This window comes from Ovis aries, chromosome 7 (assembly GCF_016772045.2).
Source record: "Ovis aries strain OAR_USU_Benz2616 breed Rambouillet chromosome 7, ARS-UI_Ramb_v3.0, whole genome shotgun sequence".
Taxonomy (NCBI): domain Eukaryota; kingdom Metazoa; phylum Chordata; class Mammalia; order Artiodactyla; family Bovidae; genus Ovis; species Ovis aries.
The window spans coordinates 35,619,390-35,634,138 of record NC_056060.1 but is presented as its reverse complement, the minus strand read 5'-3'; the positions used below and the strand labels follow the sequence as shown (position 1 = coordinate 35,634,138).

Here is a 14,749-nt window from a genome sequence, read left to right as displayed (position 1 = left end):
ATCTGAGCCACCAGGGAAAGCCCAGTGGATTTAATGGGACAATTTTAGGCATTGACTGATGATAGAAAAGGAATCTTAGAGGAAAAGGGGCCTTTCCAGGGTCTGTGAAATCGTGCTAAGCAAGTGGGTGTAGGGTTGTGGGGTCCCTGCCTTCAGGCCCCCCCTGCACAGGAGGCAGGCCAAGAGGAGGGGACTTGGAGTCCAGGAAAAGCCAAAGGAGGGCCCAGGAAGACTGAGCAGGTCCCCAGGGAGTCTCCGTCTGAACACAGCCATTAGACATGCCAACTTACCTGTCTATATCTGTGATGACTCAGCCCAGAATTTCTGGGGTACTGATATATCCCAATAGCAGGAAGTTGGGGTTTTCTATCATTCGTTTAGTCACAAATATCCAGTGGTGCCAATACTGGGTCTCCTGGGCTTCCCAGGGTTCAGGGGGTGGTGGAGCCACATGCACCAACTTGTCAGCAGTGCTCCCTCAGGAGAAGAGCAGGAGGCTTTGGGCTACGAGGGGCACCTGGCCCAGACTTGGGGGCTTAGGCAAGGCCTCCAGAGGGAGGTCCCTTCTGCAACCTGAAAGGGTGGAAGAAGGGTAGTGTGAAAGAGGAAGAGGAGGGTGTTCATCGCAAGATGACACGGCCTCTGAGACCTACAGGGCCCTGGGTTTGGCTGTTACATGCATGTAACAGTGTGTGTGTGCATGCATGTGTGAATGCCTGAGTGTGTGTGTGGTTGGGAACAGGGCGGGGCTGGGATGATAGGGAGAAGGAATGATGTGAGGCTGGGAAAGTGGGAGGGGTGGCCATGCTGAGTGGGCGGGACTCAGCATGAGTGGGCGGGACTCAGCATGAGTGGGCAGGGAGCCACCGAAGGATCTTTAACTGGGGAGTGACCGATGGGAAAAGAGCCCTTTGGTTTCTTTAGAGAGAGAAGATGAGGGTGGGGCAGGACAGAAGACAGGGTTCCCAGTGGCGTAGTGGTGAAGAGATGGCAGAGATGAAGATGGCCTGCACCAAGGCAGTGGCCACGCAAGTAGGGAGAAGTTGACAGGCTGGAGGGCACCAAGGTGTTAAATCAACTCAGTGTGAGAGTCTGGTCAGGACACCTGAGTTCATAGTGAGGAGGAACAGGTTGGGCATGGAAGGAATGGTAGGATGATGTCACCATTTTCTTTTGATTCTGTTGTGTTTAGATTAATGATGATTATGACATTTAAAGACAGTGTTATCTCATCTCTGTTTGATGGGCGGAAGGCCATGAATTCCAGTTCATTGAATGGTGAAAGATTAGCCTGAAAGATTAACCAGACAGAGGGGATGAAATGAAACCAGGGATGCTCATGATGCAAGCCATGGTTATTAAGTCTGGGGAAGTTCTCAGTGTAGTAACAATACAGGACTAAGTCAGTCTTGTGGGGAGGGGTCACCTCTGGTTCCATTCTCACAAGACATTATTAATTATAATTAGGAACTAGTTTGGATCAGTCCTATCAGTACAGAACTCCCATCCCTGCCCTGCTTTATCATCTAGAAGAAGCTTCTCTGACCCTGGAAACTGTATTGACTTTTCCCATTCTCCATGTATTTGGTGGATGTCCTGGGAATTGCCCCCAGCAGATTGCCAGAGGAGTGACAAGGGCCATCGTGGCACCGCTTCCTCCCTCCTCTCAGGTGGAATGGTGTCAGGACACTGGGTTTTCACCCTATTCCTATCCCTGTGCCTGCCACTGCTCCAAAGAGAAAACCCAGGAGGCCTTCTTTAACTTTAGGAGAGCCTGTTGGGGTCACAGCTTTGTCCTTTGAGCACACACAGCATCATCACATTCATGTTGTTCTTTTGAATGAAAAATAAAGTATGTGGTCTTAGATATGAGGGTTTCTTGGGCCATGTGGGGAGACCAGTATAGATACAAAGAGCCCAGATGGGTACATCTGAGATGTTCAGTGACATGAGGTTTGCATTCCCTGTCCCTAGATCCTGGTGAATAGCCTGTTCTTCTCCAGGCTGTCCCCACTGGGCCTTGGGGCTGAATCCCTCCTCCCTAACAGTGTCCCTTCTAATCCTTGCTTCTCTGCAGCCCAGAGCTGAGCCTTACTTTGGCTTCCCTGGTGCCCTGGGTCAAAGCAAGAGATAAACTTGACCTCTGAGTGGCTAGTCCTTCGGATCGTCCCCTGGCAGAGAGAAAACTGCCCAGCCGTGTGTGTGTATGTTGTTTGCTCAGTCATGTCTGACTCTTTGTGACCACATTGACTATAGCCCGCCAGGCTCCTCTGTCCATGGGATTCTCTAGGCAAAATACTGGAGTGGGTAGCTATTTCTTTCTCCAGGGGATCCTCCTGACCCAGAGACTGAACCCACGTCTCCTGCATTGCAAGCAGATTTTTTACTGTCTGAGCCACCATGGAAGCTAAAAAACTACATAGTCACAGCCATACCTTGTCCCAAACCAGCAAGAGCCAGGATGCTTCTGAGAAGAGCCAGAGGCCATCTCCGTTCTTAAGACCAGGCAGGGGGGCCTGCGTCCCCTCTGAAACCTGCAGCCTGAAGTCCATGACCTTATCAGGGTTCTGGGACAAAGGTCTCTGGAGAGTCAGGGCCGTGAGTCAAGAGGGGACCTGAAGCTGAGACGAGGCCTCACTCTGGCTTCTGCCTCCACACTCTCTCCTCTTCAGACTTGGGTTGGCTCCTCACCCACTCACCCTTGTCTTCCTCGGACAGTGAGCCTAACAGACTGCTTTGTGAGCCTCTGGCTGCCCACTGCCAGTCAAAAGAGGCTGAGGACTAGGACCATCTCCAACTGCCGAAACCCAGAATGGAATGAAACCTTCAGCTTCCAGATCCAGAGCCAAGTGAAGGTGAGACATGGGGACAGCACCTGCCTGCAGGTCTGTTCCCTCCTGGCCTGCTTGTCCTTCTCTTTGTTCACGTGTCCTTCTCATGCCTATTTGTCCTTCTTTCTACCCACTTCTTGTCCTATGTCTCCCACTCACCCACTCCTTTCTTCTGCCTGTCTCATATTTGTCCCTCTGGGCATAGTTATCCTTCTACCATCTTTCCTGCTTCTCTGTCCTTTTCCCTAAATTGCCCCTGGAACTGTCTCCTGCCCCCAAATTGAGTGTGTTTCCAGAACATACACGGACCGGAAGGATACAGAGAGAAGAGCCAGTCTACTCTAGAGGTCCGAGGCCAGTCTAATCCCAAACAGAGGGCTTTCACGGCTGTAAATCCTTTTCGGATGGCTAATTTACTTCTAATTCCTTGGATGCGTGCTCTTTCATTTGTGGAGTTGCTGATTCATGGCATAGGCCTTCTTCAGATATATGTGACTGACTCTACATGGAGTTCATATCTCCTGTGGGAGAATCCTGTCCTGAACATCCTGAGTTATGACAGCTGCCCCAGGGTGCCCTTCAGATAAATTTACCTTCATCATGAAGGCATCAGAGCCAGCCCTGAGGCATCTGAGGCTTGACAGCTCCATCTAGCTTACCACTTTCACATTTTAGGAATGCATCTCCTTTTTCAGTTCATGACATATCCGTTTGTTTTCAAGTAGAGTTTTGTATTTATTGTTTTAAAAATGTCTTTTCTATCATATATGAGATTTTTGGTGAGAAAGGGGGAGTTTCAGTATGAGCTATGCCATCTTGAAACCAGAATTTGTGTTTCTTTTTTCTGTAGATCTCTGGGGTTGCTGGGTTGGTTCTAGGACATACCTGGTTTCTTTTTTGGCCACACCGTGCGGCATGTAGCATCTTAGCTCCCTGACCACGAATTGAACTCACGCCCCCTGCATTGGGAGCGCTAAGTCTTAACCACTGGACCACCAGTGAAGTCCCACATCTGGTATCTAGCAATTACAAAGTCAACAGATCCACTCACTGGGAAGCCCCGGGACCATCTCAGGTCCACTAGATAGGGAACAAAGAGGCAAATCCAGCCCCAACCTACATCTCCCAGGATCCTTGGAACAAGAAGCCTCAGAGGCTAATCTTAGTCACCTAAGTCATGTCAGAGTTCTGCTGGATGGTAGGGTAGCTGCTCCACCCTTGACCTGCTGCTTTGGGACCATCCATGAAACCTCACTTAGGGGCTGAGCCAAAGGATAGAGCTCCAACACTTCACCCCAACCCAATCAAAGCCTCTGTAATCTTTGCCACACCTCTCCACCTGGAGTATGAAATGTAGTGGCACCCTTGAACTGTGTTTTCTGTACCAAAGGAACTGTCTTCAGCTCCTGGGTCCCAGCACTGGATACGTGCTGTATCTTGGCAAATGTCTTGCTTGCTGTGTCCTTCCATCCTTCCCCTATGTGAAATGAAATACCTCACACTTCACAGGCCCCTGCCAAGCTTATAAAAGAGCAAAATTCCCCAGTAGGAGAACTAGAGAAGAAGGGCAGGAAGGCCTCAGAGAGTTGCAAAGGAGGGAATAGACACTTTTCTCCCTTAATCCAGGGCTTCCTTGGTGGCTCAGATGGTAAAGAATCTGCTTGCAATGCGGGAGACCTGGGTTCGGTCCCTGGGTCGGGAAGATCCCCTAGAGAAGGGAATGGAAACCCACTCCAGTATTCTTGCCTGGGAAATCACATGGATAGAAGAACCTGGTGGGCTACAGTCCATGGGGTAGCAGAGTCAGACACAACTAACACTTTCACTTTTCCCTTTATTCATGTCCCCACATATGTCCTTCACACCTGAGCTATGCTCGCCCCCATCCCTCAGACCCACCTACTCACTAGGACTGAGGTCAGGCCCCTCATCCTGGGAATGGGTGGATGCAGCCTCAGTGACCAGACTCACACCCACCCCTTTTCCCCTAGAATGTTCTGGAGCTGAGCGTCTGTGATGAAGACACAGTGACACCTGATGACCATCTCTTGACAGTTCTCTATGACCTCACCAAGCTCTGCTTCCGAAAGAAAACCCACGTGAAGTTCCCACTCAACACAGAGGTGGGTGTGGCTGCCCTGGCCCTCAGCCTCCTGCCTCATGAAGGGAAGCTGGTTATTCCTAAGATGCAGTTTTACGGCATCCTCTCTCTGTAGCCAAGTGGAGAGAAGATAGTGCTGCTGTGCAAATCCCAGCGTTTTGGCCTGCTAGCTGTGCAACCTATAGATTTAATTCCCCTGAGTGCTATTTCCTTGTCTCCTCTGATAATAATATCTACCATACAGGGTCACTGTGAGGCTTAAACGGGAATAAATAATTAAGGCACCTAGCACTGTTCAGTGGCTAGGTGGCTCAGTGGTAAAGAATCCACCTGTCAATGCAGGACATACAGGTTCAATCCCTGGGTTGGGAAGATCCCCTGGAGAAGGAAATGGCAACCCACTCCAGTATTCTTGTCTGAAAAATCCCATGGACTGAGGAGCCTGGTAGGCTACAGTGCATCACAAAGGGTCAGACGTGACTGAGCAACTAAAAGGACAACAAGCCCAGTTCAGAGTACTAAATGGAGATGGAGTAAATGTTGGTTCCCTTTCTTCACTCAGAGCCCTGCTGCTGGGATGGCCCCAGGGGACAGAGGACAGACAAGGCAAATGAGGGCAAATCTGCCGGAAAGGCCCAGGATGTTATTGATTCACCCAACAAGCATTTGAGTGCCCTATGGGAGAGGGGAGCCTGGTGGGCTGCAGTCCGTGGGGTCAGAGATAGTCGGACATGACTAAGTGACTAACACACACACAAACACACACACAGGGCAAGCACTGTTCCAGGTACTTGGACACCTCAGGGGACGAGCATCCCTGTGCTCACCTGGCTCATGCTCCATGGAGGAAATTAAGGTCCCATGAGGTCATGACTTCCTGAAGTTATACAGCAAGAGATGCAAAGCAGAAGATGAAAGCACGGGCCCCTAGCCTTCAGAGTTGGGCTTGCCAGGGGCAGCATCTCAGCTCTCCCTTGCTCCAAACAGTGAGCCTGTTGGGAAAGCAGGAGAACGATGGAAGCTGGAGGGAGAAGATGAACGACACATGTTCTGGGGCAAAGGGATTTACCTGCTGGGGCTGAGGGTCCACTTCATACCCTGATCTCCTCTGGATGGTCAGTGATGTTCCTGATAAAAAGACTTGGATACAGAGAGAGACAAGGAGGACAAAAAGAGCCAAGAGCAGCTGTCCCCAGGCTAAGACAGCAGGACCACCAAGTGGGACGGACACGGACATGTCCGCAGGGTCTCCTGGGGTGGCAAGAATCCTGGTCTGGAGAGAAGTGGAGACACAGCTCACAACTATAGTCTCTTCCTCCCCCTGCAGGGCATGGAGGAGCTGGAAGTGGAGTTCCTGCTGGAGGAGAGGTGAGTAGGACCCAGCCCCCCAGGCTTCCACTAAGGTCCAGACTCCAAAGCAGCTTCTGCGCACAGGCATTGCACTTTCTTTCTGCAGTACCCCCTCCTCCACTCCCACCCCTGACACCCCTCAAATGCATCGGAATCACTTGGGAATTCCTAAATAGTGTAGGTGCCTGGGCTCCACCCCTTCTCATCCAGGTCTGCTGACGTCAGTGCTACTTTAAAGATCTAGTACTCTGGCCAATTCATCTGCCTCAGATCCCCAGCATTTCTAAGAGTGGCTCCTGGGAAGACTTCCTGCCACCATGGGGATGGGACTTTCCCGAGGTCAGGCTAAGAAAGACATCGGGACTAAGGTGTTTCCTCTTGGACCCAGAACTGTTAGAACAAACTCCCCCCAAACCCGGGGCTGAAGCAGAGGCTGTGCCTCTCTGCTGCTAAGTCGCTTCAGTCATGTCCAACTCTGTGCAACCCCATAGACGGCAGCCCACCAGGCTCCCCCGTCCCTGGGATTCTCCAGGCAAGAACACTGAGGTGGGCTGCCGTGCCCCTCTGCAGCCACCTCCAACTCTGGAACCAAGTCAGGGGGAAGCTCGGGGCCAAGGTGTGGGATTATTTCTCATCATTTCCAACTAAGAAAAAGATCCAGGCTCCTAGGGGTATGACTGTGCTGTGGACTCACATGGACCTGGGTCACAGAGTTGGAAGTATGGGAAGAAGGGGAGGAAGAGAGAGGAAGGAAGGGAAGGGGCAGTGAGGGAGGGCCCCTTCCTGGAGGGGGCAAGCCTGCCCAGGGACAGCAGGGTGCCTTGTGATTGATTGGATGGCTGGCTTCTTAGCCTTGGCAGGATTGAGTCCCCTGGACTTACAATCAGCCCAGCAACAGGGGAACAACGAGAGGCAGAAACTAGAACAGAAGGCTTGTCAAGCTCCAACCAGAGAATCCTATGTGTAGGGGGGTCTTGGGACTGAAGGGCCTCATTAAAATCAACTTAAATTAAAATTAAAATTTAATTTGGCAAGTTAAAATCAATTTCATTTGTTTCACATTAAAGAAAATCTGAGCTCTCTCCTTTGGTTCTTGGTTTGACAGGACTTTTAGGGGGAAAAGTGTTCCTTGGGTGAATTAGAAAGTGGAGGAACTATGTCAGAGTAAGGCTTGACCTGGAGACACAATCCTCTTGGGCTTAGGTTGACAAGGGAGGCTGTGGACTTCCCTAGACTAACTGTAACCAGAGAGGCTCTCTCAGGTTTGTAACACACAGAAGTTTCATACTCACAAGGCCCCTCTCTGGCTGGGTCAGAACTATTTGTTAATGCATACATTAAAGCACAGAAGGGAGAAGGGGTCCGTTTTTCTACCAGAACTGTTCACATCTGTTCTAGGTGGTGGGCCTCCAGCCTTTTCTTGCAACTTGTTTATCCTTATAACTCCATGCAGTTGCATCTGGTTGGTTATAAAGAACAGTAATCCTTTAAGCAAGAAAAAAAGGAAACTCTTCTACTCGCTCTATCCTATAAATCTTTATTTCTAGATATTTTATTTTAAATGTATGCTAGTTTTCTCCTTGTCAATTCCGAAAGCTTCTTAAGCCAGTGTTTTTCACAAGCACTAAGAAGGTTCTGCTATCTCCTTATTGACTCTATATAGGCTCTTTGTCCCCTCTGTGAGAAATCAGTCAAGAATGATATGATTTAGAAAACAGACTTGTGGTTGCCAAGGGTGGGTGGGAGAGTGGGGGAGGGTTGGATTGGAAATTTGGGATTTGTCGATGAAAACTAGTATGTATAGAATGGATAATCAACAAAGTCCTACTGTATAGCTTAGGGAATTAAATATCCTATGATAAACCATAATGGAAACGTATATGAAAAAGAATAGCACATACTTCAATATTCTTGCCTTGAGAACCTCATAAACAGTATGAAAAGGTAAAAAGATATGACACTGAAAGATGAACTCCCCAGGTCAGCAGGTGCCTAATATGCTCCTGGAGAAGAGTGGGGAAATCACTCCAGAAAGAATGAAGAGATGCAGCCAAAGCGAAAACAACACCCAGTTGTGGATGTGACTGGTGATAGAAGTCAAGTCCGATGCTGTAAAGAACAATATTGCATATGAATCTGGAATGTTAGGTCCATGAATCAAGGTAAATTGGAAGTGGTCAAACAGGAGATGGTAAGACTGAACATCGACATTTTAGGAATCAGTGAACTAAAGTGGACTGGAATGAGAGAATTTAATTCAGATGACTATTATATCTACTACTGTGGGCAAAAATCACTTAAAAGAAATGGAGTAGACCTCATAGTCAACAAGAGTCTGAAATGCAGTACTTGGGTGCAATCTCAAAAACGATAGAATGATCTCTGTTCATTTCCAAGGCAAGCTGTTCAATATCACGATAATCCAAGTCTATGTCCCAACCAGTAACACTGAAGAAGCTGAAATTGAACAGTTCTATGAAGACCTACAAGACTTTCTAGAACTAACACCCAAAAAAGATGTCCTTTTCATCATGGGGGACTAAAATGCAAAAGTAGCAAGTCAAGAGATAACTGGAGTAACAGGCAAGTTTGGCGTTGGAGTACAAAATGAAGCAGGGCAAAGTCTAACAGAGTTTTGCCAAGAGAATGCACTGGTCATAGTAAATACCCTCTTCCAACAACACAGTAAATGACTCTACACAGGGACATCACCAGATGGTCAACACAGAAATCAGATTGATTATATTTTTTGCAGCCAAAGATGAGAAGCTGTATACAGTCAACAAAAACAAGACTGGTAGCTGACTGGCTCAGATCATGAACTTCTTATTGCCAATTCAGACTTAAATTGAAAAAAGTACGGAAAACCACTAGACCATTCAGGTATGACCTAAATCAAATCCCTTATGATTATACAGTGGAAGTGAGAAATAGATTTAAGGGACTAGATCTGATAGATGGAGTGCCTGATGAACTATGGACGGAGGTTCATGACATTGTACAGGAGACAGGAATTAAGAAAAAGAAATGCAAAAAAGCAAAATGGTTGTCTGAGGAAGCTTACAAGTACCTGAGAAAAGAGAAGCAAAAGGCAAAGGAGAAAAGGAAAGATATACCCATCTGAATGCGGAGTTTCGAAGAATAGCAAGGAGAGATAAGAAAGCCTTCCTCAGTGATCAATGCAAAGAAATAGAGGAAAACAATAGAATGGGAAAGACTAGAGATCTCTTTAAGAAAATTAGAGATAACAAGGGAACATTTCATGCAAAGATGGGCTGGATAAAGGACAGAAATCGTATGGACCTAACAGAAGCAGAAGATATTAAGAAGAGGTGGCAAGAATACACAGAAGAATTGTACAGAAAAGATCTTCACGACCCAGATAATCACGATGGTGTGATCACTTACCTAGACCCAGACATCCTGGAATGTGAAGTCAAGTGGGCCTTGGAAAGCATTGCTACGAACAAAGCTAGTGGAGGTGATGGAATTCCAGCTGAACTTTTTTAAATCCTAAAAGATGATGCTGTGAAAGTGCTGCACTCAGTATGGCAGCAAATTTGGAAACCTTGGCAGTGACCACGGTACTGGGAAAGGTCAGTTTTCATTCCCATCCCAAAGAAACGCAGTGCCAAAGAATGCTCAGACTACCGCACAATCGTAGTTATTCCACACACTGGCAAAGTACTGCTCAAAATCTCGAAGCCAGGCTTCAACAGTACAGAAACCAAGAACTTCCAGATGTTCAAGCTGGATTTAGAAAAGGCAGAGGAACCAGAGATCAAATTGCCAACATCTATTGGATCATCAAGAAAACAAGAGAGTTCCAGAAAAACATCTATTTCTGTTTTATTGACTATGCCAAAGCCTTTGACTGTGTGGATCACAATCAACTGTGGAAAATTCTGAAAGAGATGAGAATACCAGACCACCTAACCTGCCTCTTGAGAGGTCTGTATGCAGGTCAGGAAGCAACAGCTAGAACCGTACATGGAACAAGGGGCTGGTACCAAATTGGGAAAGGAGTACATCAAGGCTGTATATTGTCACTCTGCTTATTTAACTTATACACAGAGTACATCATGAGAAATGCTGAGCTGGAGGAAGTATAAGCTGGAATCAAGATTGCTGGGAGAAATATCAATAACCTCAGATATGCAGATGATACTTCCCTTATGGCAGAAAGTGAAGAGGAACTAAAAAGCCTCTTGATGAAAGTGAAAGAGGAGAGTGAAAAAGTTGGCTTAAAGCTCAACATTCAGAAAACTAACATCATGGCATCCAGTCCCATCACTTTATTGCAAATAGATGGGGAAACAGTAGAAACAGTGACAGACTTTATTTTGGGGGGGCTACAAAATCACTGCAGATGGTGACTGCAGCCATGAAATTAAAAGACACTTGCTTCTTGGAAGAAAAGCTATGACCAACCTAGACAGCATATTAGAAAGCAGCGACATTACTTTGCCAACAAAGGTCCATCTAGTCAGAGCTATGGTTTTTCCATTGGTCATGTATGGATATGAGAGTTGGACTATGAAGAAAGCTGAGTGCCAAAGAATTGATGCCTTTGAATTGTGCTGTTGGAGAAGACTCTTGAGAGTCCCCTTGGACTGCAAAGAGATCCAACCAGTCAATCTTCAAAGAAATCAGTCCTGAATATTCACTGGAAGGACTGACTGATGCTGAAGCTGAAACTCCAATCCTTTGGCCACCTATTGTGAAAAACTGTCTTATTGGAAAAGACCCTGATGCTATGAAAGATTGAAGGTGGGAGGAGAAGGGGATGACAGGATGAGATGGCTGGATGGCATCACCGACTCAATGGACATGAGTTTGAGCAAGCTCTAGGAGTTGGTGATGGACAGGGAAGCCTGGCATGCTGCAGTCCATGGGGTGGCAAAGAATTGGACATGACTGAACTACTGAACTGAACTGACATGAAAAAGACTATGTACATATGTGTGTGCATAACTGAATTACTTTGCTATACAGTGGAAATTAACACAATGTTGTGACTCAGATATACTTCAATAAAATAAGTTAAAAAAAAAAAAAAAAGAATGACAAGACTGACCAGGGGTTCTCATTCTGTTTTTCAGCCCCTCTCCACCTGAGAACCTCATCACGAACGGCGTGCTGGTGGTAACTGTCCTTCCAGTCTCCTGTGGCTCTAGGGCCACCTGTGGCTGCTCCTCTCAGAGAACAGAACTGTGGGAAGGAAAACCAGGCCCAACTTGGACCCTTGCCCCAGAGCCCGCTAGGAGGCAGGCTAACTGAAGCCAGACAAAGGGAGCCAGGGTGTGGTGGGGGCAGCAGCTGGGCTCCTGCTCCTGGGGAGAAAATATCTGGGCCATCACCCCATCTCCCACAACCATGTCCTAGGAACCCCTCAATAAAAGCACCCACTAGTCTACAGCCTCCTCCCAGAATCAGTCTCATCCCAATTTTCCCCAACTCCAATCCCTAAAAGCATGAAGTTCAGAAGTTAAAAGTTTCCCATAATTAGGCTGTTAGTACAGCCATTTTAATTCGATGCAGCTAAAGCCTCAGGATTCAAGGAGCTCTCTCCCCGCAAGATCAGTCTCTGGGAATGTGTGGCCTGGTAGAGCATCCCAAGCAGCATGGGCTCAAAATGACCCCCCTTCCTTTGTTTCAGTCTCGACAAATGTCCTGCCTGGAGGTTTGTGCAGAATCCAGGAGGCCAAAGAAGAGGAAAAGTGAGCCCTTGGACCGCTTCTGCCTGCTGGCGGGTGGGAGGGAGGCCGGTGCTGTTTCCTGACTCTGTCAGCATCAGTGTGGCCGCTCCATGGTCGCCCGCGGCTCGACGGGGAACCCAAAGCTTGGCTGAGTCCTCGGGATCTTCTTACCCTCAGGGGTCATGAACCCCTGTCCTTCTCACTGCCCTAAAAGGAGGCTGCTCTTCCAGGCCCCCAGGTGACCCTCAGAGCTTCCCAGCCTGGCCAGCGCCCTGGGCCGGGATCAAGGGCACAGCACTGCCTATTTGTCCATACTGATCTGCGCTGCAGCCTGTCAGACCAGGGATTCCCTGGGTCTAGCGCAGTGGTCAGCACCCAAGGCAGGTAGGGCCCCTCTAGATGCACCGCTTCCTCTAATCAGACTCCAGTTCATAGAGTTCTAGCATCTTATAGCTGACAGGGACCTAACGGATCCACAGCTACGAGACCCTCCAGTTCAGGGCTCCATCCCATCCCCCCACTCAAGCCCTGCCTGGAAAGAGGAGAGCCTCAGAGCCCCCACAGGTGGAGGGAAGGGGAAGGAAGAGGCTCTACCCCCAAACTGGCAGAAAGGGGGCTGCTTCCAGTGCAGTGGGAGGGTGATTTGGGGGTACCTTGCAGAGAAGGAGGATTAGTCCAGAGAACTCAGCATCTCAGATGTCATGCACAAGCCTGCTGAAGTGCAAGTTCCAGGGCCCTGCCCTGCCCTTCAGAACAAGGCTCTGGGGCATTTTATCCAGTGCCCTGGTCATTCTAAACCCCTATCCCGGGCGCCTCCAGCTAGGCCTTTTAGTGGGCCATGTGAAGGTGGGAAGCAAGAGGCTTCCCGGGGGTCTCAGCCCTCGCATCCTCTCTTCCAGAGAAGGACCTCCTGGTGACAGTGACGGAGTCCTTCGAGCACACCCAGCGCGTCTCACCCTGCCTGGAGTCCTGCTGCTCAAACCCTGCCTGCTTCCAATACCCCAAATACTTCCAGCCCGAGGTGCACGTGGAGTTGCCCAAGAGCCCGTGGATCTGTGAGGTAGGGGCTGCCAAAGTATGCTGGGGGTAGGGGACTGGGAGAGGTGATTGGGGGTATAGGGGACTGGGAGAGGTGGGGGGGGATAGGGGACTGGGAGAGGTGGTGGGGGGTTATAGGGGACTGGGAGAGGTGGTGGGGGGTATAGAGGACTGGGAGAGGTGGTGGGGGATATAGGGGACTGGGAAAGGTGGGGGTATAGGGGACTGGGAGAGGTGGTGGGGGGTTATAGGGGACTGGGAGAGGTGGGGGGGATAGGGGACTGGGAGAGGTGGGGGGTAATAGGAGACTGGGAGAGGTGATTGGGGGTATAGGGGACTGGGAGAGGTGGTGGGGGGGTATAGAGGACTGGGAGAGGTGGTGGGGGGATATAGGGGACTGGGAGAGGTGGTGGGGGTAGGGGACTGGGAAAGGTGGGGGGTATAGGGGACTGGGAGAGGTGGGGGGGTATAGGGGACTGGGAGAGGTGGGGGGATAGGGGACTGGGAAAGGTGGGGGTATAGGGGACTGGGAGAGGTGGGGGGGGTAGGTGACTGGGAGAGGTGGGGGGTATAGGGGACTGGGAGAGGTGGGGGTATAGGGGACTGGGAGAGGTGGGGGGGGTAGGTGACTGGGAGAGGTGGGGGGTATAGGGGACTGGGAGAGGTGGTGGAGGGTAGGTGACTGGGAGAGGTGGGGGGGTATAGGGGACTGGGAGAGGGGGGTATAGGGGACTGGGAGAGGTGGTGGGGGGTAGGGGACTGGGAGGGGTGTTATAGGGGACTGGGAGAGGTGGTGGGAGGTAGGGGATTGGGAGAGGTGGTGGGGTGTTATAGGGGACTGGGAGAGGTGGTGGGAGGTAGGGGACTGGGAGAGGTGGTGGGGCGTTATAGGGGACTGGGAGAGGTGATGGGAGGTAGGGGACTGGGAGAGGTGGTGGAGGGGTAGGGGACTGGGAGAGGTGGGGGGAGTGGGGGACTAGGAGTGGTGGGCAGCAGAAAGAGCCCCTCCCCCTCACACACCTGCCCTCCTTCCAGCTTTGCTGCTGTGCGGGCCAGAAGGGCCCTGTGTGCCAGTCCCTCCATTGCCTCCCCGACGGCCAGGCGGTGACCTTGCCTGTGGTGAGGGTCTGGGGTCTGGGAAGGGGCCCCTGAGCAGCTTAGCCTGGAGCTCCTGTGACAAGGAGATGGGGAGAGCCTGGGGGGCCGTGGAGGAGGAGGATTCCTGGTAGGGTAGAGAGTCTTGTGGGGTAGGAGGCTTCTGGGCTGTGGTGTGGAGCCAAAGACAGTGGCTGAGTCCAGGATGGTGGGGAGGGTCACATCCAGAAGAGAACATGTGTGTGTGCCCACACGCACACGCGTGTGTCCGGAGTCAGGTCGGGGTGGACAGTGTGGTGAGTCTCCACTTCTTTGGTTGGGATCTCTTGGCCCTAAACTTGTCATCCCTGACAAACATTTCATCTTTCACTTCCCAGAATGAGAACTGTGAATTACACATGAAGTCTACACCCTGGTAAAGTACCCTCTTTCTGTCTGGCCCTCTGACTCATTTCTCTTTAAGGATATGGTATCTTGTGGTTTTGATTTGCATTTCAGTGATGGCCAGTGATGTTGAGCATCTTTTCATAGGCTTACAGGCCATTTGTGCATCTTCTTCAGAGAAATATTTATTCAAATCTTTTGCCCATTTTAAAGTGGGTGATTTGCCTTTTATTGTTGACTTGTAAAATTTC

At 49.8% G+C, this 14,749-nt stretch overlaps 1 protein-coding gene across 2 annotated transcripts in view; it reads left to right on the top strand.

The window, feature by feature from the left end:
• PLA2G4E (phospholipase A2 group IVE) overlaps window positions 1-14,749 on the top strand; it is a 78,922-nt gene that overhangs the window by 47,355 nt on the left and 16,818 nt on the right. For both annotated transcript variants that reach the window (XM_060419111.1, XM_012181261.4), the window contains exons 3-10: window positions 2,719-2,855; window positions 4,823-4,954; window positions 6,260-6,300; window positions 11,385-11,427; window positions 11,942-12,002; window positions 12,881-13,041; window positions 14,055-14,138; window positions 14,492-14,529. In XM_060419111.1, coding sequence (XP_060275094.1) covers window positions 2,719-2,855; window positions 4,823-4,954; window positions 6,260-6,300; window positions 11,385-11,427; window positions 11,942-12,002; window positions 12,881-13,041; window positions 14,055-14,138; window positions 14,492-14,529 — 697 coding nt within the window. The remainder of the gene's footprint in view (window positions 1-2,718; window positions 2,856-4,822; window positions 4,955-6,259; window positions 6,301-11,384; window positions 11,428-11,941; window positions 12,003-12,880; window positions 13,042-14,054; window positions 14,139-14,491; window positions 14,530-14,749) is intronic.